Here is a 23,174-nt window from a genome sequence, read left to right on the forward strand (position 1 = left end):
CATATCACAATTTACACAATGTATTTTTCTGAATCGTTTTTTTGCTGGAATAGTTAGTAAGCATAACAGGTAAGGGATTGTATATAAGTTTTAATGTTACAGTATAAAGTATCCCTTTAAATGATACAGATGAGCAATGGTGTCTTTTTAGGGGATGGGTAGCAGTATAACAAACTGGTTTGCTGTGAATGCTTTGTTTATTGTTGTCTAGATTTCCCCTAAACAAAGAGAGGAGAGAGAAGTGGATTCGTTGTGTCAGAAGGGTCAATTTTAACCCTTCCCTGAACACGTTTCTGTGTTCGAAGCACTTTGAGGACTCCTGCTTTGACAGGACAGGGCAAACTGTGAGACTGAGAGAAGATGCTGTTCCAACCATCTTTGTGCTTCCAGGTTGTCCTGGGAAGAAGGTAAGACAGGGGCTGCATACAGAGTCATGAATGCCAAGAAGTTAATTGTGTTATGGATACCAATTGAGGGCAGCCAGCACACAGTCTATCAAGTGATCCAGCGCATGTAAACATGGTAACTTGTGAAGAATTTGTTCAGGCAGTAATATCCATGTTTATAGAGAGTGAAGGGGTTTGCACACACTCCTTCAGACCCCTTTACCCTGCCAGCTCTTTCTCTCTGCGCCACTGGGCAGGTCAGCTCACTGTGTCTACTCTATGTCGGAGGAGGGGATAAGGACATGGTGGTGCTTCACTCCTAAAGGTGCAGATACCCAGTCAAGCCTTTTTGTCATAGATGTCACCCCATAGCCAAACATTTTAATGACTGTTTTTACCAAATCGTATTTAAAGTGCTATACTATATATATATATATATATATATATATATATATATATATATATATATATATATATATATTTTTTTTTTTTTTTTTTTTGATGCAGCTAAGTGAAAACAAAAGACGATATATTTTTATTTCCAGACCCTTGCCAGAACACACTGCTATATTTTCATCCTAACTTGTTTTTTTTAAATTACATTCTAAATTAGGAGGAATTTTTTTATTTATTTTTTCATTATAAATAAATTGTTACCATAGGTACCCTGGGGTAAACTAAAGGGACTTTTTCACAATTGAACATTAGTTATTGAACCTATAGTTTATTATACTCAGCATAACCAACTTCACCACATGGTAAATTAGTAAACAATTGCAATGAAAATGTCAACAAGTTGCATAACAATAAAAACTTTGATTAATTAATTATATATAAAAATAGCTTTTTTTTTATAGCATCACACCCTACTTTTTAATCATTCAGCAAACACATTTACTTAGTTATTACAATACAGATCTAGATGTATAAAGAGTAAAATAAAAAGATGCACACACACACACACATACACACACACACATATATATATATATATATATAGTCATCCCCTACTTATTACATTATATGTCCGTCCAAAATACAGATTTAGAAGTACAAAGAAAAATATTAATCATTCATAGCTACATTACATTCCCACATTCTTTTAGCAATGATAAACTTCCATCTGCTTTTATTATTGATTAGTCACATTCAAGAGTTTTTTATTGAGCCGATGAAAATGATCCATCTATGACTCTCTAAACTGTTAACCGGTAATTCAATTATTTGTAGGTTAAAGGATCACAGCAGACAACCACAAACAGCAAGCAAGAAATGCCTGTTGTCAACAGCATCCCGGTACCACCTGTTAAAACCATCGACATTTACCAAGACCATAACTACTGCCTGGCCAGTCTGGCAGCTGCGAAAGAGAAGATATTAGATTTGAAAGACCAACTGGAGGCTGCGAGGAAGAAACTCAAAGTCTGTCAACAGCGAGAGCGCAGGATGAACGTGAGTTGGCGGGAAATGAAAGATTTGGTGCTGCATCTAAAAAGGAGTAAATTGATCCCGTCAGGTTCTGCATCAGAGATCATAACAAGTACGCTCAGTGCCATGTCCTTGAAATCTCTGAAGAACGAAATGAAAGTTCTTACCAGTTCAGAACAGTTATACAGTTATGACTTGAGACGGTTCTGCCTCACTCTGTACTTTTACGCTCCGCATGCTTACAGATTCGTGGGCTGCCACTTGGATCTGCCTCACTCCAATCTAGTGAGAGAATGGGCGGACGTTTCCAGTGAAACACCCGGGTTCACAGAGGAGTCCTTTCAGTGGCTTTCCCGTTACTCACTTGAGGGTGTACAGTTTTGCATCCAGGTAAATGGTGTGAAAATCCCAGCAAACACACAAAGCGACACCCATTGTGAGGAAGACATTGAATCGGATGATTGTGTTTATATCGAACTTGGGCATGACTGTTCCTCAGTTGCAACTGAAGCCCTGGTATTCCTACTCGTGGCTTTGAATGCTGACCTGAAGTTGCCCTTAGGTTACGCATTAAACAAGGGTTTGTCGGCTGATACAGTAAAAAAACTGCTTCATCACTGCCTGTCTAACTTGACCGATGTTGGGATCTTGGTAAAGGAAGTCACTTTTGATGACACATCCACCCAAATTGTTAGCAGTAAAGTCCCTCAAGAACAGCTGTATTCCCTACTGTTTAGTTTAATGATGTCTCAAACACAGCAAATTCAGCTTTAACCTGATTATAATACATCCACTGTGACCCCGTTTGTTATACATCATCTGTTTCCCATGTACACAAATTGTGAGGGTCTGGAACCAACTCCCCAGTAATGTTGTTGAAGCTGACACCCTGGGATCCTTCAAGAAGCTGCTTGATGAGATTCTGGGATCAATAAGCTACTAACAACCAAACGAGCAAGATGGGCCGACTGGCCTCCTCTCGTTTGTAAACTTTCTTATGTTTTTATGTACACCATTTAAAACTATGTACTGTAGCAAGTACTGTCAGTGGTATGAAAATGAAAATAGCCAGTGTGCTGTATGTATTGTACGGTAATTAAGCCTTTCACTCATATAGTGATCCCAAGTGGCTGACCAGGTGAAGGCATGACCTCATGATGTGCAGGTTGTCATGCAGTCAGGGGAGTGCAAGTTTTAGTCTGGCGTGTGCCGTGTTACTATTGGCACTGGCACTTCCGCAGTCTGGAGATGTAAATCCGTCAGGGACTACTTCACCTCAACGCACTTTGGCAACTGATGTTGCCAAGTCCCTGGTCAGCTTGAGCCTTCAGGGTCTGCTAGCACCCTTCATGATTGACTTGGCGGTGGGATTAGGGGACTTCTGTGCTTTGCTTGAGTAGCCGTGGTGAGGGAACGTAACTGGGGAGAGAATGGGTGTTAAATTAAAATAAAGAAAAATGAAAACTATTATGGTCTTCCTAGCTGCCATGTGTTTATTTTTTATCAAACATCCCCACCACGGGAGCTTATATGTTTTAGTAGTTACGCCATTGCCTATTTCAGCTACTAAACCAGAGGCTGATATTTTCAATGTTATAAAAACTGCAATGGTGCCCTTCATATTTACCTGTGACTTAAGATACCTGCAATGTTGTGGTCATATGATTTTTTGTTTCAAGATGATAAAGACCCAACGCTTTAAGATATTGGCTTCATATCCAATACCTTATGTAATTCACTTGGTCAAGTTTGATCATTAACTGTTTCACTGTCACGTAACCACTGGCCATATCAATGATCCATGCTGCACCCTTTGAGAGAAGTGCCTTATTGTTTTAACTTTCTCTTCGTAAAGTGTGTTGTCCAGCACAAATAAACTATTTCACTGGCATATTGTTTTAATCTGTGACAATATGAATGATGCTGATCTTTTTTTACATATCCATTTTACTTCATGTTTACAAACTATTCAATATGATATGCCATTTCTATTACTGTGCAATATGATATGCCATTTCTATTACTGTTCAATATGATATGCCATTTCCATTACTGTTCAATATGATATGCCATTTCCATTACTGTGCAATATGATATGCCATTTCCATTACATTATGCCCAAAGGACGCATTGTTTTTGTTCACTTTGTTTTATAATCTCCCATTTCTAGTTTTGTCTGTTTACTGAATAAAATTTTAATATTCATGATAACGTGTGTGGTTTTTTTCATTCTGTTTAAAAGCACTGTAAATACACACACACGTTGTTTTGACCAGTCTGTTAATGAACAGTCGAAGTTAATTGGAAACCCATACTAAAGTATTTGTGCCTCAAAATAAGAAGTTAAATGTGTGGAGTGATTGATTAAGGAGTACAATAAAGACTCCTACAAAGCAGCAAAACTACTGATTGCTTCTGTTGTCTATGCTTACAGGTGTGTGTCCAGTCTACTATTTCTCAGTGGACTGGGAGCATTGAGCCATGAACTAGGACAGGCTTCTACAAACAGTTTGGATCAATGATACTGTTATTAGGTAATCTGTACAGTTGACACTGTCTCTTATGGTAGAGGAGTGTTGTCTTGTTTTGCACTTAGGGTGTGAGCTTCACTTCACGGTCCTCTCACCCACCCAAAGTGCTCACGAGAAGAGACCGGATCAGCACGATAATAACTTACAATAAACAACATTAATGAATGGTCAGTTTTTTTTAACAGTTTAAAAAGTTTTCATAGGTTTTCTCCTTGCAAGAAAAGAATGTTTATTGATCAGAGGGAAGCACTGGAAATACGTGTAACAGGGTGGCTATGTAACGGTAGGCCTATTACAAAAATAATGCAGTAGTGGCAGCAAAAGGGATTGCAAAAAGAGGTGGTGACTATGTAAATGGCCACTTTAGATACAGTATACTGGGTTTACTTTGAAAGATTTGAACAGTGGTAGATTTAAATAAGAAGGGAAGGGGAGAAACGTTACGGTCGATGTTCTCTTTATGAAATGTTCAATGGATGTGGTTATGGCTCCTACATAGAATATGCGTAGTAGCGTGAACACAGCGGAACGGAGGGGGGTGTAGTTCCATTTATTTTCCATGTCAACCTGTCATGTGCGCTTTGCATCGCCAATATTGGTTTTGAGATGAGTGACTTGTTTCTTGGCCAATGGCAAGCCAAGTTCTCTAAAAAACGGCGCTGCAAAAGCTCTGTTGTCCAATCAAAAGCAGTTCGTATTGGCCGTGGGCGGTCTATGTTCCTGGTTGCAATGTACCCTTGACAAAGAAAACAGAATACCGCAGGTTTCGGGATTTAGAGTATAGCCGCCATTACAGAAAGAAGAAAGCTGGAGAGTAGAATATATATACATATATAGAATCTATCTATCTATCTAGACTTTTTTTTTGCATACAAACCACATTTTATATATATATCTATTTAAAAATAGTTATTTATTTTGGGGGGGTGGTTGACGGTGCATTTTTATTTTATTTTATTTTAATAATACGGGACATAGTTCAGCGAGGTAAGCCAAATATTAATGATATACAATCTTATGTTGTAGCTGTAGCATTTATAGAAAAAAAAGTAACTGCTTTAATAAAGAAAAGTGCAATCGATTCAGATAAAGTATTACAATGCACACAATTAAATAAAACTGTCAATAACGTAACTTTGGCTATTCAGTCCCTTGAAAAATAGACATTATCAGGTTTTTTATTTTTATTTTTTAAGATGGGTGTGACTTCCAAACCTTTTTCAGTAACATTTTGTATACTATTTAGTGTAAATGTGTATCTAAACATTATGCCTAAATTGTAGACTGAAGATAACTTTAAATTATGAAGCTCAGAATATAGCCTTATATTGCATGAATGCAATACTAATGTTTAAGAATAGTCCTGTATTTTGCCAAGTTAATTTATTCATCAACCACTAATGCATTACCACAAAGAAAAGTGGTCTTTATGTTAGACGCTGTTAACTGATGGCCTGGGTATTCTATTTTGCTGCCGTAATCGCTTGTTTTTCACCAGAACAAAGCAAACAGACTATGTACACAGAATGCAACACTAGCCTGTATTTATTGACACACCGTCCATCGCTTTGCGGAGATGTCTAAATCGCGGGGCGGGGTGATTTTTTATTTTATTTTATTGCAATAAACGATTAATAAAAGCATGCATCTATGCTGTTGTTTATTTTTAGATTTTTCAATACAAAAACGTGTTAGTATTATTATTATTATTATTATTATTATTATTATTTTACCTTTGATGTCTTTTGCGACCATAAACATTGAAATACATTAACATTTAGTGCATTATTTTTATGTGGCCATTAAAATAAAATAAAAAAAAGATGAAAATATGTATTACGGTACTTGTATTTTATTTTGCTTTCCGCGGACAGTAAGGTGCTGAATCAGTGATCAGTGTTGCACATTTGAAGCCCGTCTTTTTTCTGTCCTCCAGTTAAACCTAATATGAAATCATGTAATCGATTAGATGGATAACGTTGTGTGTCTATCTTTTTAAGTAGTAAAAACAAACAGAATGCATGAGACGGTGTTGAGTCACTTGCGCTGCACTAAAGACGAGTCCGGCTAATCTGACCTGATATTTGTACTTTGATTCGGTTTGAATAAATCTTGAGCCGGTGTTTGTCACAGAATGTGCCATATCAGCCATCTCATTATGAGTTTACTATATATATATATATATATATATATATATATATATATATATATATATATATATATATATATATATATAATCATTTTTTAAATAAATACTTGCTCTGTGGTGTGTTTTTAGTATAGGGTGCCATATGCATTTTGGAATTGAAACCTTTTTGTTTTGGATCTGGGTGATACTGTAAGAGGATTAAGAGAGGGATTTGCAGGCAGCACATGTGTGATTCCAGCCTTGATAGCTATACAGTAGGGATAAAAGTGCAATCCTTTAAAAAAAAACAAAAAAAACCCCACAATAACATTTGATTGTTGAACAAGGGTAAACCTTTAGGTCAAATGATGATCATTTGAATAAATAGCTTTGAGAACCTGGTAGGTTGCCTCCAGGGCATGGCAGAGTCACATGATTGCCATGCAGTGTGTGTTGGGAATCTCCTGCAGCTGCTGTGTTTTTATGCGCTCCATAGCTAATGCATTCTGAATCGGGCAATGGGTTTCTTGCAATGTCTTATTTGCAACTGAATTGAGACTTTCAAGGGTTAAACTACCAACAGTGAGAAATGGCTGTGATACTGTATATATTGCAGCAAGTGTATAAATTGACTGTCCTTCACCAGACAGGCTCATCAAAGCTTCCTTTTATTCAAATTCTGTATGCATCTGTCCCGGGAATTTGTAACCAATCAGCAGACAAATACTACTAACTTATTTCAAACGGCATGGAATCTTTCACCTCGTACGTGCACTTAATGGGGTCTATGCTTATTTCATGAGTTAATGGATGGGGTCTATTTTAATGATCTAAATACTGCCACGCTTTAATTCTGTATTAATCCAGCTGGGGTCCCCTTTCTGGGGCTGTTGGCGTCTTTAGCAACAGTCAAGGAAACTTTCATGAGATATCATTAAAAAAAAAGAAACAAAGACAGAATCAAGGTAAAGCCCAGTACAGTAAAAATGAGAAAATAATTGTGGTCTATAAGTGGTTGTATTTAGGTCTACAATTGCAATTGCACATTGTCATCATTTGGAATGCAGGCAGTGCCTACTGTACTGTATGTTTGTGCATTATTCCTGCTCATGAATGGTTGCCTCCTGAGGTCCAGCTGGGAAATGAACTGAAGTCAAAGTGCATCAGCCTTCTTTAAAATCCGATTAGTGGTAGGAACAGAACTGGTTAGGGTCCGTATTGACAAAACGGTGACCCTTATGTGCTGGTTGTATCCGTCCGTCTGTCAATCTGTCTGTCTGCCAGTTAGTTACACTATACATGGTAAGCATAATAACATTTTTAACATACACTCCTAGCATCCTGGAGATGTTTTGGTTTGCTTAATCTACTCCCTCTGTATGTGAGTACACAGGTTTGTTTTTTTTCATGTTCAAAAATATGTTTAAAATAGTCATTAATACAGTATAAGAGATGTAAAATTTGAAAAAGGAAAACTGCTGTGTACCAAAAGGAGCAAAATCTAAAAGAAAAAGGTAATGTAGGTACATAAAAATGCGAATAAATTATAAAAAAAAAAAAATCAATGATATCAGAACGTTTCGGGTTACAAGTCCTTCTTCAATGTCTGAAACGTCCTGATAATTTGTATGTACCTACAATATATATATATAGTATTAATTATAAATTATTGTGAGACTACATAAGTAGCAAGCCATGTTATATATGCATATGATAAACCTTTACTAGCAGGCATTTCAATTATTTTTGACACACCTGCTGCTGTATTCTGATTATATTTTTTATTAGATGGAACAGGATATAGAGCAGCCTATGGAGCAGACAGAAACCAGACCTGCTGCTTCAGAGGGAACCCCATCTGAAAACAAAATGAGGTTTGGAGGATCACCTTTCATTACGTAATGTACTTTGGTAGACAGTGTGCTAGCACAGTACTTTATTAAATTGGCCATTTGTCATGTTGAAACAAGACGGAAAAATAATGACCATTTAAAAATGTGTTTAAACTTACAGCTGGGGATCCCGAATATCCTTATAGTTTGAAAGTTTGTGGTGAATACTTAGAGAAACATTTCTGAGTAATGCATGATCAGTCAAAAATCTCATATAGGAACATACTGTATTAGTACAGTACTTTAGTGTCTTGTGAACAGTGGTTGTATACTACATTATCACATAATTATCCTTTTAGATCAAGCTCCAGTATATTTTAATGTGCACTATAGGCATATGTTTAAGTTTGTTTTAGTGGATATATCCTAGATATAGTAAATACTTGTGTGTGATAACTAAATAATTTGATGTGTCAGTGATGATCAGATATTTTTTCTGCGTAACTTACAGACTGCATATTGCACATATCTGTGTTTTATCACTATTGGGACTTTTGATAGATGTTGTTGAAATTTAGCTTTTTCAAATGTTTCTTCATATGAATTCACCATAGTTTAGCCACAGTTTGCCATGTTTTTGTTTTTACTATGCTTTACCATACATCTCTAGGCTTTCACCAAGCTTTATCACATTTTGCACTGCTTTACTATGAGAAACTTTTTAAAAAGAATAACTGTGACAAATATATAAAATCTTGCTATTAAAATATGTCTTATCAATTGGCAGAGGCAGCGGTTCGAAAAACAGAGGGCGAGGAGGATGGATGGGGCGAGGAGGACGGATGGGGCGAGGTGGACGGATGGGACGAGGTGGGAGAGGCATGATGATGAAGGGACAGGGGCCTCCAGGACGAGAGAGAGCCAGAGGTAGAGGGGGCGCCATGAACGGATTCAGGCCCGGAAGGTACAGCAGGTTGGGCTAACCAGGAGAAACACGATCCAGCATTGTATCAGGGGTGCTGAATTCTGTTTAAAGGGAAGACATGTTTAAATTAGGGCTGGTATAAATAATTGAATATTCTAAACAAATGCACAAATGCATCTTGACAAAATACTCGTGACAAAGTAACCATGTTCATATTGATAATGATGATACCATTGTATAAATGACGACTGAAACAAATAACACATTGTACTGTAGAGAAGAGAGTGTTTCTCTCCTTTAATACATCATTTGAAGGAACTTTTCTATTGTTATATTTCACTGTTTGTATTAAAATCAACAAGCCCAGTCTAGTGTGTTTTATTTGACAAGCACGTTTTGTTTTTTGTTAATGGCGATTTACCACTACAATACAGTATAGCTCCAGTATAAATGTTAGGGTAACATTGTGTTCTTGGTTCTGTGTTTTCAGACGAGGCATGGGGAGAATGCGACCGTTCCCTGACCCCCATGGTCGAATGGGGAGGAGGGGTTGTCCTATGGGCCTGCCCCCACCACCTCCTCCACCCCCCCATATGAGGGGACCCTACCCACCCATGCACAGGTAATGCTGGTGGGAATGCCTCAAAATATGGAAATTAAAATGTAGTTATTGTGTTAACTGTATTTATTTTAGTAATGCTAGGATGGTGAACTGAACATGCAGTATTACTATTCGGTTATGGTGCCTATCAGAATCCAATACTAGACTTTTCTTGAGCCTCAGTGAACACCTGATAAAGAATGCCAGTCCCTTCCAAGAATAGATCTCTGATAGGACTCTTGAAACAGAACACTTGTGGCAGGCAGTTTCATGTTAACTTTGGAATGTGAAGATGAGTTTCCATGTTGATCTGATAAGCTCCCCTGCTGTTGATACTGTCTGGCCCCAGAATTGTTCTGTACATTGTAACATGATGCACTCTCTCTCTCTCTTTCTCTCTCTACACTAAGAACTACCTGTTTTGGGATCTAGAAATAATAAGAAAATTCTGTCACAAACATTTTGACTGGAATTCATTTTCAATGTCTTCAGTCTTCAGTCAGTAAATTTAAGATGATTGAGCGTTTAATAGTTGTGGATGAAAGTTTGAGATCAACCAGCAAGCAAAAGAGCACTGATGGACAGAATGGCTTCCTCTTGTTCGTAAACGTGATAAATATGTAACATGCATTTTGTGGTTTGTTTGCAGACATGGCCTCCCTCCTCTACCTCCCCCAGGACACATGGGCTTCAGAGGGAGACCGCCACACCCCCGGGGCAGGGGGCTGTATCCCAGACCACGAGGTCCCTTTCATCCAAGGGGGTAAGACCTTCCACCATTCTTCTAATGGGGCTTTTCTATGCCAAGCCTTTGTTTTATTTATTTATTTATTCTATTTTTTATTTTATTTTATTTTTTGCTTTGCAAAACAGAATCTCTACATTAATAATATAACTCCAAAGTAAGGTTAATACATAATAAAAACAAATAAAAGGGAATAAAAAATATATATATTATATATAATAAAAAGTGTATAGTTTCAAGTCAATTAACTCTTCATTTACAAAAAAAAAAGAAGGAAGCCTTAAAGATGTTTTAATACTCACAGTTCTTAACGAAGCCAGTTTAATTATGCATGAATATTTTTTTAAATATTCTTTCTGGGTTTGGAAGGGGGAGAGGGTGGGGGTGCAAAAAAAAACAAAAAAAACATTTATTTTATACAGCCAAGAAAAACAAACAGACAATATACATTTGTTGTTGATTCAAAGGTAGACTATTTGACTGGCGCAGCAGAAAACCATCCAATGTGTGATTTTATCCTTTTACACAGCTTTCCCAATGGACCTGGTGCTCCACCACCGCCACCTCCGCCACCTGGCAGGGGCCAGAGATGGCCTGGACCCCCAGGTGGCAGACGCTTGTAAAGCAGCTTACTATTTATACCAAGCGCTTTTTATAGCAGTAAACACAGTCTAACAAGGCAGGACTAGGAACTGCCTAAACAAACAAAAACGAAACGAAACAAAAAACTAAACGAAAGACTAGTTGATAGGCTTATTTCTTGCAGTAGCCCTCATGCACCAACTAGATGGCTTAACTGTTAATTCTGTGACTCCTTGGACCTTTCCAACTATGTTTTATATATATATATATATATATATATATATATATATATACACACATACACACACACACACACACACAGTATCTACTGAAATACTTTATTATGATTCTGTTACATGAAAGGTCAAGCATACATACCTAGTATCACTTTAACTCGTTCTGTAAAATTTTCAGATTTCTTATGTGCGGTTACTTTAAGTTCCACGTATGGTTGTTTAAAAGTTTTTTGTGTATGATAAGTAATTGTGAAATGGTCTTTTTTATAATGGATTTAATTTAAGATTACATAGCATTTATAATATATATCCATAAATAAGCACATTACTAAAAAACAAAGTAATTGCTTAATTCAATATGAAACTTTTATGTTCTAGACTGTGTTTAGTTCTGATGTATAACCATCGTATTTTAAAATAATGTGACTGAAGTTATGTGGAATTGTAAATGTATTTTTGAAGGACAAAGTTACTGGCTTTTGGCTTAGAGTCATAAAAATAAAAATAAACTGTTAACTGTTTTAATTTTTTTTCTTCAATTTGAAAATGTGTTGTTATCTACAGCTTGACCTTGTTAACATGTCAGCTTGAAAGTTAACTGTAATTGATCTGTAAACCGAGTGTGTAATGCTACACTTGTTAATGTGTTAAAATTCAGGACATGATAACAGTAACACAGATATTACATATATATGTCACAGAATAAAAAAGAAAAGATTGTATACACAATAATTGTATATTTCTTAAAGTGATTTGCTGTGCAACTGCACATTGACCGGATATCACGTTTATTATTATTATTATTATTATTATTATTATTATTATTATTATTATTATTATTCTTCTTCTTCTTCTTCTTCTTCTTCTTCTTCTAGCAAAATACAAGTTACAAATAATGTGCTGCTGTAAAAAACAAACCAAAAAAAGTGTTTATTGTTGACTTTAATATATTTAAGTTGGAGGTGCAAAAGCTATTTGTGAAAACTGACCTGCTGTCTACAAGGATGATCACAGCCTGTAAATTACATTTTGCAACAATAGACATTTGCTGTAACCTTGTGCTGAGGGCTGAATCCCACCTTCTGAATTGCTTGGTGCAGTTGAATGATAATCTTAGACTAGCGCAATGCTGGGTCCTTTAGTCTACAAGCAGGAATTACTAGTTTGAAGAAAAAATATAAGATTTAAAAAATATATAAAATTTTAAAAGGTACTGCATAGGTGGGGTAAGTACCACTTCACTTCTGGCATCCAGTGCAGTTAGCAAGCAGATCTGGTTTAAATATCAAGTTTATCGATTTCTTTCCTTTTTTTTTTAAATCTTTTTTTGGGGTGGAGGGTTTCCAGCCTCGTCTATTTTCCATGCTCTGATCCTATTGTATTTTATCATGTAACAATTAAGTATACTGATTACAATTAAATTTGTAATGCATGAGTTTATGTAAAGGTGCAATACAGGAATACCATTTAAGTTTGGGTGAAATAAAGTTTTCAGATGTTTGTATATTACTATTATTATGTTACTAATGTGTATTTACCAGGCTTTCTTGTGGCTTATTAAATCCAAGATCTATACCAAGGGCTAGGATTCTCAGGCACTAGACACCCCTGCAACTAGCTTGACTTAACATGCAAAATAAAATAATTTGATAAATTCTAATGGAAATGTGTGACTTTGCCTGATTTTGCACTTGGAAAATGCATCTCCTATTTTATATAAAAAGAAACAAAATTATTAGAAGACTGAAAAATAAGAAGACTGTCCTCTTCATGTAGAAGAAGAAAATCCCTTCACATGTTTTTACTTCTCGGGACAATTCCAGTTTTGAACAGTCAGGCTTGTAATTTACAAGTACCACTTTTTGTTCACTATTTGTGAAGGCAGATGCTCTGTTTTTGTTATTTTTTTTAAAATGAGAAATGAATACTGTTGTGAACAGGTCTTAGTATCCTATATTGAGTATACACATATGAAAGCCACCTAATGAGTGGCATTCTCCTGTTTCAGGGGTCCTCTAGAGTAACTCACTCTGCAGTGTAGCAGGAATACATGTAAGCCTGGAAGTTTGCTAGTGCGCAAGATGCTTTTTTTAAGGTCACAGTTGACAACCCCAGTGCAGAACTTTGCCCTTTCAATATGCATTCTCAAATAAAGCCATCCTAAACGCAAGGGTATTGCACCTTTTACAATTTTGTAATATTATTTTATTTTATTTATTTTTTTGCATTTGAATTTTTTTTTCTGTTTTGTAACCTATTTGAAATTGAAAATCGACATGGTTCCTTCAGGTGAGAGATTGATGCTGTTGTTGTCTCCTGAAGGGTAACATTATCACCCTTTTGAAGCCCACGGGAGACGGCATGCAGACCCTTGAGGAGCACACAGCAAGCACCTAACTGAGGTGAGACTGTTTTTGTGTACCATCATTCTTGCACCGTGAGTTTTAAAGGGACGGTCAGCCTTTTTCTTAAACGTCACCGAAAATAAGAAACGAATAATAAGAAAAGCGATCGCTGCGTTATTCGTTGTTCACTAGCAGTTTTGCCCCCTGCTAACATTTGTGTTGTAATATGTAACTTCCACTCGCAAACTGATTTAATTAGGATGAACAACTTAACACAAACGCACATCACTAATAATAAACAAACTGCCTATGATTTCCTCATGAATTACAATAAAAAATACTGAAGCAAATTATTCGAATTATTGTAATGTAAAATGTATATTATTTCCTTGGGGGTGCCAGTCTGTATTGGTACATTTAAATGTCTAAGACGTGCTTGCAGAGTGTACACCTTCTACTATTTTTAATTCATTATTTCCATGCAGTTCTCTTACAGCCATTTTTTTCTGTTGGCACCTACCGAGTCACAGGACACCACAAACACAATGGTATAGCCTGCGGGACAGACAGGACTGTGGCAGCTCTGAGTTATCTGTAGCGCATGCCTAGCAGCGCTGTAAAGGATCCTACTGTACACAATAGAGTATGTCATTCCTAATGATCATTTATGACCGCTTGGACACTTATATACTGCATTGCAAATGAACATTTAAATACATAAATAAAATGGTTAGCAAATACATTTTTGGACCGGTAACAAACATTTGATCCTACTACAGACCCTGCTTTTGCAAGTAAAAAAACACATTTTTAGAAGTAAAGTCATACCTATTTAAAACATGCCAGTGTGCATTTAACAGCTTATTTCACATCTTGGATTACTTAACCTAAATTCACAGTAGTCCAAGATTAGTGTTAGTCAGGGTCTATTAAACCAGCGGTTTTATTTGTAAATAGAACTAGTGCACAGCCAGTTATAAAAAGTGCAGCATTAGAAAAGGGTGAGTTTGCCTCAACTGACAGGGTTGACCCTCCCATTTAACTCCAGCTATTAATATACCGAAGTTTTGTGACAGTTGTTTTTGAGAGTTTGATAGGTGCAGACCAAGAGGACCTGAATAAATGAAGCAGGTGTTGTAAGATCTGTATTGCCATTCAATGGAAGGAAACAAATTAGCAGTCATGGCACTAACTACACAATAGGCTAGATTGGAGATGAGATGTTCAGAAATACTTTAATAGTTACTGAGGCCCATGGGGGGGAGGGGAGATGGCTATGATATTCACCCTGCTACTGCACAGAGCAATGGTAAACCAAGTTGTTGAAACAGATGACATCCTTTAAAACAGCCTATCTGTACCAATACAAGTGTTGTTTTTTTCATTTACTCCACTTAATGATGCACAAATAGCTCATATATAATCAAATGTTATCTATTTTTTAAAACATTTACAAAATTGCTCAGTACTGACCTCTGTTGCCCCCTTGTTGCCATTTCAAGCAACAACAGGTGCTTATTTCTTCTGTGGAGCCACATTACACAGTACAACACAGTGTAACACAAGCCAGATGTATTTTACTTCGATACCTGCAGTATGCTAAAACTTTAAATATTTTTAGAGCTGGGAAGGACACGTCAAGGCTACATTTTATTTCTTAACATAGCCAGCTTAAGACATTACATCTTGTTTACAGCAGATTTGTGTCAGAGCTGGTTTATATCAGCTGGTCGTGAGGCCTGCCTGGAGGTGATCAGAAATGTAACAAAGTTGGGTCTACAACTTGCCCGTGTTAGCATCCATATTGTATCCCCATGATATATGTTTCTTACGTGAAGACAAAGTTTTTTTATTTATGTAGAGCAGTCGAAAGTAATCCTGCTTCAACACAAACTTTATTTGTACATTTTTAAGTCTGAACTTTAATAAAAATGTCATTGTATTAAACTTTGTTTGTTTGTTTGTATCAATCTGCATATGAAGTATAGACAGTGTTGCTTAAGTTGTCAGAAACACATGCTGAATCATGATAGGAGACCTGGCTTGAAATGTAGACCTCCCCTGTGTACTGCTCTTCACAAAGCCGTACAGTCCATTTGAATTGTGGAAGACTTGACACCGCGTTGCAGTCTTGCAGCCAGTTGAACGAACAGTAGGCAAGGGATCAAGTGTGATGTAACAGGAGTGATTTTTTCCATGCCTGTGCTGGTATGCTCTACTCAGAACTCCAGTCACGCATTTATTATCTCCCACTGGGATAAACATCACATCACAATTGGCGGACTTCATGTCTTAAGCTTGTAGAAATTACCCCACAATTTGCATGAAACTGGCTCACCAGCCATTCAGTCCTAAAACTCAATTTAATGCCTTGTTTCCATGGGCTTTCCCCAGGTAAACAGTCTGGATGAGGTGTAGCTGGATGGTGTTTCCATTGACGATCAGCTATACCTTAGCTACAGCGGAGACAGTACAGTTTCAGCGCTCATACTCAGCTGGGCCAAACTGCTGTACGGAAGTAACAGCGTGTGCTAGAGAGACAAACTCTTTTGAGCAATGGTGACTATGTTCCACCGCTTTCATCTTACTGCACGATGAAACCTCATTAATAAGACTACTGACAGCTGTGTAAAGACCGAAAAATAAAAACAAACAGTCACTAATGTTTGTTCAAGTGCATCCATATTCGCTTATTTGCATATATTCAAATCAATCCCACAAGCCAACGTGACCTTTTACTGCCGCATTCCTGCTTCCTGGGTCAGATACCCGACAGCCACCTTTACCTACACCTCACCCAGACCGTCCAGCTCAGATATACCTGTGAAAAGGCAGCTGAAATTAGTGTTAGTGGTGCAATCGGCAACCTAAAAAAATCGACAATAAATCAATGCATCAACATAATTTTACTTTTCAAAATTAAGAACAAAACATGATTTTTTATTAGAGGATCCAATGACTAAAAATGCTGTTGTGCATAACAGTTAAACAACAAGGGACAACTTACATTCCAATGAGAACTCTTGAGAGAGAGATATATATATACAGTGCCTTGCAAAAGTATTCAGACCCCTGACCAATTCTCTCATATTACTGAATTACAAATGGTACATTGAAATTTCGTTCTGTTTGATATTTTATTTTAAAACACTGAAACTCAAAATCAATTATTGTAAGGTGACATTGGTTTCATGTTGGAAAATATTTTTAAGAAAAATAAAAAACTGAAATATCTTGCTTGCATAAGTATTCAACCCCCACACATTAATATTTGGTAGAGCCTTTCGCTGCAATAACAGCTTTAAGTCTTTTGGGGTAAGTATGTACCAGCTTTGCACACAGTGTCGGAGTGATTTTGGCCCATTCTTCTTGGCAGATTTGCTCCAGATTGTTCAGGTTGGTTGGATGACGCTTGTGGACCGCAATTTTCAAATAGTGCCACAGATTCTCAATGGGATTGAGATCAGGACTTTGACTGGGCCACTGTAGGACATTCACCTTTTTGTTCTTGAGCCACTCCAATGTTGCTTTGGCCTTGTGCTTGGGATCATTGTCCTGCTGAAAGGTGAATTTCCTCCCAAGCTTCAGTTTTTCAGCGGACCGAAGCAGGTTCTCTTGCAGTATTTCCCTGTATTTTGCTCCATCCATTCTTCCTTCAATTTTAACAAGATGCCCAGTCCTTGCTGATGAGAAGCATCCCCACAGCATGATGCTGCCACCACCATACTTCACTGTAGGGATGGTGTGTCTTAAGGCATGGGCAGTGTTAGATTTGTGCCACACATAGCGCTTTGAGTTTTGGCCAAAAAGCTATATCTTGGTCTCATCTGACCACAAAACCTTTTCCCACATCGCAGCTGGGTCACTCTCATGCTTTCTGGCAAACTCCAGACGTGCTTTCAGATGGTACTTTTTGAGTAACGGCTTCTTTCTTGCCACCCTCCCATAGAGGCCAGTGTTATGCAGAGCTCTTGATATGGTTGACTGGTGCACCATTACTCCACTCCCAGCCACTGAACTCTGTAGCTCCTTCAAAGTGATTGTTGGCCTCTCTGTGGCTTCTCTCACAAGTCTCCTTCTTGTTTGAGCGCTGAGTTTTGAGGGGCAACCTTTTCTTGGCAGTGCCTGGGTGGTGTGATGCAGCTTCCACTTCCTGATTATTGATCCAGCTGTGCTCACTGGGATATCCAAACACTTGGATATTATTTTGTACCCTTTCCCTAATCTATGCATTTGTATTACTTTATCTCTTCTGTAGAATGCTCTTTGGTCTTCATTTTCCTTCAGATTCACAGCCTGACCAATGATCCTTCAACAGTGGGGTTTTTATCCAGAAAATGTGACAGCAACTTTAATGGTTCACAGGTGGAGGCCAATGGTAAGGTAATTGTGTCCTCGTTAGGGCAATTTCTTTCATCGGTGTAAACTGGGAGCTTCCACAGCACAGCGGTTGAATACTTATGCAAGCAAGATATTTCAGTTTTTTATTTTTCTTAAAAATATTTCCCAACATAAAACCAATGTCACCTTACAATAATTGATTTTGAGTTCCAGTGTTTTAAAATAAAATATCAAACAGAACGAAATTTCAATGTACCATTTGTAATTCAGTAATATGAGAGAATTGGTCAGGGGTCTGAATACTTTTGCAAGGCACTGTATATATATATATATATATATATATATATATATATATATATATAAAAATGCGTGCATCCTCACCATAAATCCCTTTAAGACATTAATAATAATAAATCAATACTGTTTTTTGTTTAATGCAAGTAATTTCGATCTGATCTGAAATGTGCTTGTTAATTAACATTACTTATCAAGTCAAAAGCATTTACCATCTACACTAAATCCAATACATTGTCAATCGCTTTTCTGTCTTCCCTTTTCTTTATCCTCAAAACTACCAAATCTGTCCTATTCAATGTTTTTTAATAAATATTTTTTGTAATCAGGAAAATGGAAATAAAATATGTTGACTGATGTTCAATACGAAGTCATTACAATCGACTACGTTGGCATGACTAAGTACTACTGTAAAATGACCTGCCCCTACATAGAAAATGCGTAGTTAATTTACATTTACTTAGAACATGTACTATTTTATGTATTCTGATTGGTCCAAATTAATATGTATTTGAAATGTGCACTAAATAACGTGTTATTGACATGGATGGCCTTCTATACAACCCATCCATATGGAAGGCCATTCGGGTCAAAAGCGTGTTATTTAGTACACGTTTCAAATATTTATTACACATTCTAAATTTAAATTTAGTACGTGTTGTAATTCTAATTATTACATGTACAAATTTGGCCAATCTGATCACTAAAAATCTAAATGCACGATGTAAAAGACGGGTAGTATTGCGGCTGTCGCAATAGTAGCAAACGAGTCTGAAGTATAGGGCGAAATGTACTAAACGTGCGCAATGCTGTTGCAGCTTTTTAGGGAATGCTTTGCGGCAGCAGTTTTTCTTTGCGGTTCAGCCTTAGATTCATATGCAATTATGGATGTCCCTGCATGAATTTGCAAAAAGGGGATGGAGAAAGTGCAAATGATGCAAATATTATTATGCAATGTACTAAAGCTGCTGGCAATTGCGACACTTTGAAAGCATGTTTTAATGTCTAGTCCGCTTTTTCTCATGCCTTGCCAGTTGTGCTCAATGCATTTTTGAGGCGAACACCCAAATACCTATTTTTCCCTAAAAGTAGCGTGTACTTATAAGCCTTGAAAACACATTCTATTACATTTCTGTTTCCCCAATGTGTTGGGAGCAAGACTGCACACGTGCCGCTAACCCCTCCAGCTCATTCTGAACATCTGTATAGGAATAGGAAACACACCTCTTAATGTGCAGGTGGTTTGAAATTGTGCACAATTTAGCACTGCACCACACTAACTTAAATAAAAACGGACAGTATACATTTGGCTTATAGGCTACTCATGATATTACAAACTCGTGGTATAATGCAAAATTTGTAGCTGGTCCCTTCAAATTCGTATTAATGAGAATTGACTGTCCTCCTGTATCATAACTTGTCCGTGCGGCACCATGATCTATTTTGTGTTAATTGTCTGGGTTACTAAGTAGGCCAAGCTACTACTACTAATAATAATAAAATAATTTAGTTTAAATTTTAAATTCTTTTATTTGCATTGTACACCAATGTGTACAATGCAGCAGCATGATTTTTTGTGTTACTGGTAGCCTACAGGCTAAAGTAAAAAAGAAAGTGCACTAGGTATTCATTTGATTACTACTGTACTGTATAGGCATACTATACACATTTATATTTCTCATAATGTAATGTGTAGGCTACGCAAAACACATTACTGTTATTTCAGCACAATGATTTATACATTTAAAATACATTGCGCACTATAAATGTATGTGTGCAATTTTATTGTATTTCTAAAACCGGATAACCTCCTTATGTCAGACAAACATATCCGGTTTAGCGAGGGGCTACTGTGTGGTTATGAAAAGCCTTTTGATAGAAACACGTTTATTTGGGGGTGATGGTGGGGGCCGCACTATAGAATCTGATTGGATTAATCTGCCTTTCATTATTTATTCGAAAAAATGTTACAATGCTAGAGATCTCGCTAAGATGATGCAACAATTATTTAAATTAGTATATTTTCTCTAAGTGCATACAACAAAATGTATACTTTGCGAATTGTTGCAACAGAAATGCAAATTGCGGTATGATTGCGCTGCGACTGGCCCATCTTAGTACATCTACCCCAGAGTTTCCTGGAAGAAGGGGTGTCGAGCAGGGAGATAGTACCAAATGAGGACAGGACCTACCAGACAAGAAAGACCCCGACAGTGAGTGCCAAGGATCTGGAGGAACACTTACTTCTGTAATGTGGACCACAGCAGCCTCCAGCAGAGAGAACTTCATCTGGGGTAAGACACTAATTAAAATTAATTCATGTTACAAAGATGGGGCATTCCAGCTCAAGTGGACACAATTCTGTAAAAGTGTTTCTTCTATTTGTGGGGGAGGATACATTATCGACATGTGACGGAGAAGACGATACAAAGGCAGATAGAAAAATCCACAAGGTTGATATCCAAGTGAGGCGTGATTATACATGAAACTGTTGTAGTGTTGTTTAAGCCTACAACAGTCTAGAACAGTTCCACGAATACAGAACTATTTTATTAATAAAAAACATTAAAAAATACATTAAAAGTGCACTGTATATTAATAGCAGAAAAAGTGAACAATACCCTTTATTGGTTTCAGTTCCCCAGTAATAAAGGGTTTTCTAGTTCCACTGGTAACAATACCAAACCCATTAAAGGGGTGATGCATGAAATGAAATACAATCTGCATGCTACAAGACACTTGTAAATGTAATCATCTAACTTTTCTAGTCAGGCTTTCTACATATACTTAATTACATGTATTTGGAGGCTGCTTACAGCTACTAAAATTTAAACACTGGTTTATACTGTACTTACATATTTCAAGTTAATACCTTTTTAAACAGACGCTGTTATACTTTTTTGGGTACGAAGGAAGTTATTATTACAAAAAGTATACAAAATGGTTAAAAACAAGGTTTATCAAGGTTTTTTTTTTTTTTTTTAAGGAACAAAGAAACATTTGACTTCTAACATCCTTCACCAATGTCCCAATAATAATTAGTCATTACCACTATCAGGACACCTCAGGAGATTTAAAAATATCCTGAATAAGTGGCTGTCCCAATTAAACGAGAGGCATTTGAGAGGACCAGTCACACTTCTATTCATCATTTACGACATGCACAAGAGAAGTTTTTATAATTTTTTTTTATTTCTAAATGAAAATAAATAATGAAATTACACACATTACAGTATGAATACAGTAAATTTGTTATTTGAAATAGGAGTCAATTGTGCGCTGTTTCCGTGACTGAGCTGCTTCGGACTGAACTTTGTCTTCCACCATCCTCAGAAGGGGTAGCGCAGCTTGCATTCCACTTTCCTGCACATATTGTCTAAGGTGAGTCGCCATTTGCAACTTCTGCGCTAAGGTGAGAGGTGGTGGTGCACTGTTGTCGTCAGACTCAGAATCTTCCTCTGCCATTTCAACTTTGACACGCTTGCTGTCACTTGCAGCCTCCAAAATCTCAGCATTGGTATGGTCGGCAGCAATTTTGACATCTTTGTCCATGTCAACGAATTCCTCAAATTCTTCAGGCGTCATGTTTTCAGGAACTGAAACATCTGCAAGTGACTCATCCCCATCAAACACATCTGCTGCCTCGTCCTTGCAGAAGCCACCCTTGCGAAAGCAGTTCAGGATTGTCTGTGAGCTGACTGCATTCCACGATTCCTTTGCCAGGTAGAGCACGTCTAGCAGTGTGATGCTTTTGGAAACATCCTTGGCTTTCTTCTCAGGATCCGCATCAAGAGCGGTGATCATGCGACGGTTGAGACGGCTCTTGTAGTGCGCCTTCCAGTTTTTGATCACCCCCATGCCCATCGGTTGCATCACGCTGGTTGTGTTGAATGGTAGAAACTTGAGGTTGATGTTTGTTAAACGGATGTCTGAGGGATGTGCCGAGCAGTTGTCAACCAGGAGGCATATATGGCGATTCCTTGTGCGAAGGGACTTGTCCCACTTCTGCAACCACTGCTGAAATAGCTGGCCAGTCATCCATGCCTTTTTCGAGCTAGCATAATCCACTGGAAGTCGGTTCAGATCCTTCGGGAAGCAGCATGGTTGTTTGCTGTTGCCAATGATTAACAGAGGCCGCCTTTCAGAGCCCGACATGTTCGCACAGAGCAGTGCAGTGATTCTGTCTTTGGCTTTCTTGCTGCCAGCTAGCTCCTCTCCTTTAAGGCAGTGACCTTTTTCAGGAAAGTCCCGGAAAAACAAACCAGACTCGTCTGCGTTGAAGATGTCATTAGGGCTGTACGAATCGAGAATTTGAGGCAGAATTTTACGCTTCCAGTCCAGGGCAGCCGACCAATCAGAATCTTGGCGCTCACCTTCCTCTTTCTTGAACACTACATTGTGACGAGCCTTCCATCGAGAAAGCCAACCATCAGAGGGCATGAAGTCTGTTCCTTCAGCCGCCGCCAAATCTGCAGCCTTCTGCTTCAGCATGGGGCCAGAGATTCGAGCTCCCTGACTTAATTTCTGTCTAAACCACAAGAAGAGTGCATTGCCAACCTCCTCATTCTTGCCTGCTCTCTGACGTTTTCGGTTCGGATTGCCGTTGTTTTCAAACTGCTGCAGGATTTCAACTTTACCTTTCACAAGGCGAGACACCTGCGATGTTGACACAGCAAATTTCTTTGCCACAGTAGCCTGGGAAACCACAGGAGACTCCAATGCCTTCAAGAGTTCAACCTTCTGAGCCAAAGGCAAATCGACTCGTTTTCGCTTCTCAGCCATGATCACAACTCACAAATG

At 37.6% G+C, this 23,174-nt stretch overlaps 2 protein-coding genes across 4 annotated transcripts; one reads left to right on the forward strand and one right to left on the reverse strand.

The window, feature by feature from the left end:
- Positions 1-5,082: 5,082 nt before the first annotated feature.
- si:ch211-51e12.7 (uncharacterized protein LOC336335 homolog) lies at positions 5,083-15,678 on the forward strand. Of its 3 annotated transcripts, none has more exons than XM_034005598.3 (6): positions 5,083-5,332; positions 8,262-8,347; positions 9,093-9,278; positions 9,721-9,852; positions 10,481-10,594; positions 13,717-15,678. In XM_034005598.3, the coding sequence occupies exons 2-6, from the start codon at positions 8,262-8,264 to the stop codon at positions 13,736-13,738; spliced, it is 540 nt and encodes a 179-aa protein (XP_033861489.2). In that variant the 5' UTR covers positions 5,083-5,332; the 3' UTR covers positions 13,739-15,678. The 3 variants fall into 3 exon arrangements, with proteins under 3 accessions (XP_033861489.2, XP_033861487.2, XP_033861488.2); XM_034005596.3 differs by lacking the exon at positions 13,717-15,678 and adding an exon at positions 11,106-13,054 and having other exon boundaries at positions 5,084-5,332; XM_034005597.3 differs by lacking the exon at positions 13,717-15,678 and adding an exon at positions 11,106-13,054 and having other exon boundaries at positions 5,088-5,332; positions 9,093-9,269.
- A 5,948-nt stretch (positions 15,679-21,626) lies between these two features.
- On the reverse strand, positions 21,627-23,156 carry LOC117402872 (tigger transposable element-derived protein 4-like). Its single transcript, XM_034004458.3, has one exon. The coding sequence runs from the start codon at positions 23,154-23,156 to the stop codon at positions 21,627-21,629; it is 1,530 nt and encodes a 509-aa protein (XP_033860349.3).
- Between the last annotated feature and the right edge of the window lie 18 nt (positions 23,157-23,174).

Source organism: Acipenser ruthenus, chromosome 5 (assembly GCF_902713425.1).
Source record: "Acipenser ruthenus chromosome 5, fAciRut3.2 maternal haplotype, whole genome shotgun sequence".
Classification (NCBI taxonomy): Eukaryota; Metazoa; Chordata; class Actinopteri; order Acipenseriformes; family Acipenseridae; genus Acipenser; species Acipenser ruthenus.

Coding starts and splice junctions, on each gene's coding strand:
- LOC117402872 (XM_034004458.3), bottom strand. CDS start 23,156: ATGGCTGAGAAGCGAAAACGAGTCGATTTGCCTTTGGCTCAGAAGGTT.
- si:ch211-51e12.7 (XM_034005596.3), top strand. CDS start 8,262: ATGGAACAGGATATAGAGCAGCCTATGGAGCAGACAGAAACCAGACCT. Junction 9,279..9,720: donor AGGCCCGGAAGGTACAGCAG/GTTGGGCTAACC, acceptor CTGTGTTTTCAG/ACGAGGCATGGGGAGAATGC. Junction 10,595..11,105: donor GGTCCCTTTCATCCAAGGGG/GTAAGACCTTCC, acceptor CCTTTTACACAG/CTTTCCCAATGGACCTGGTG.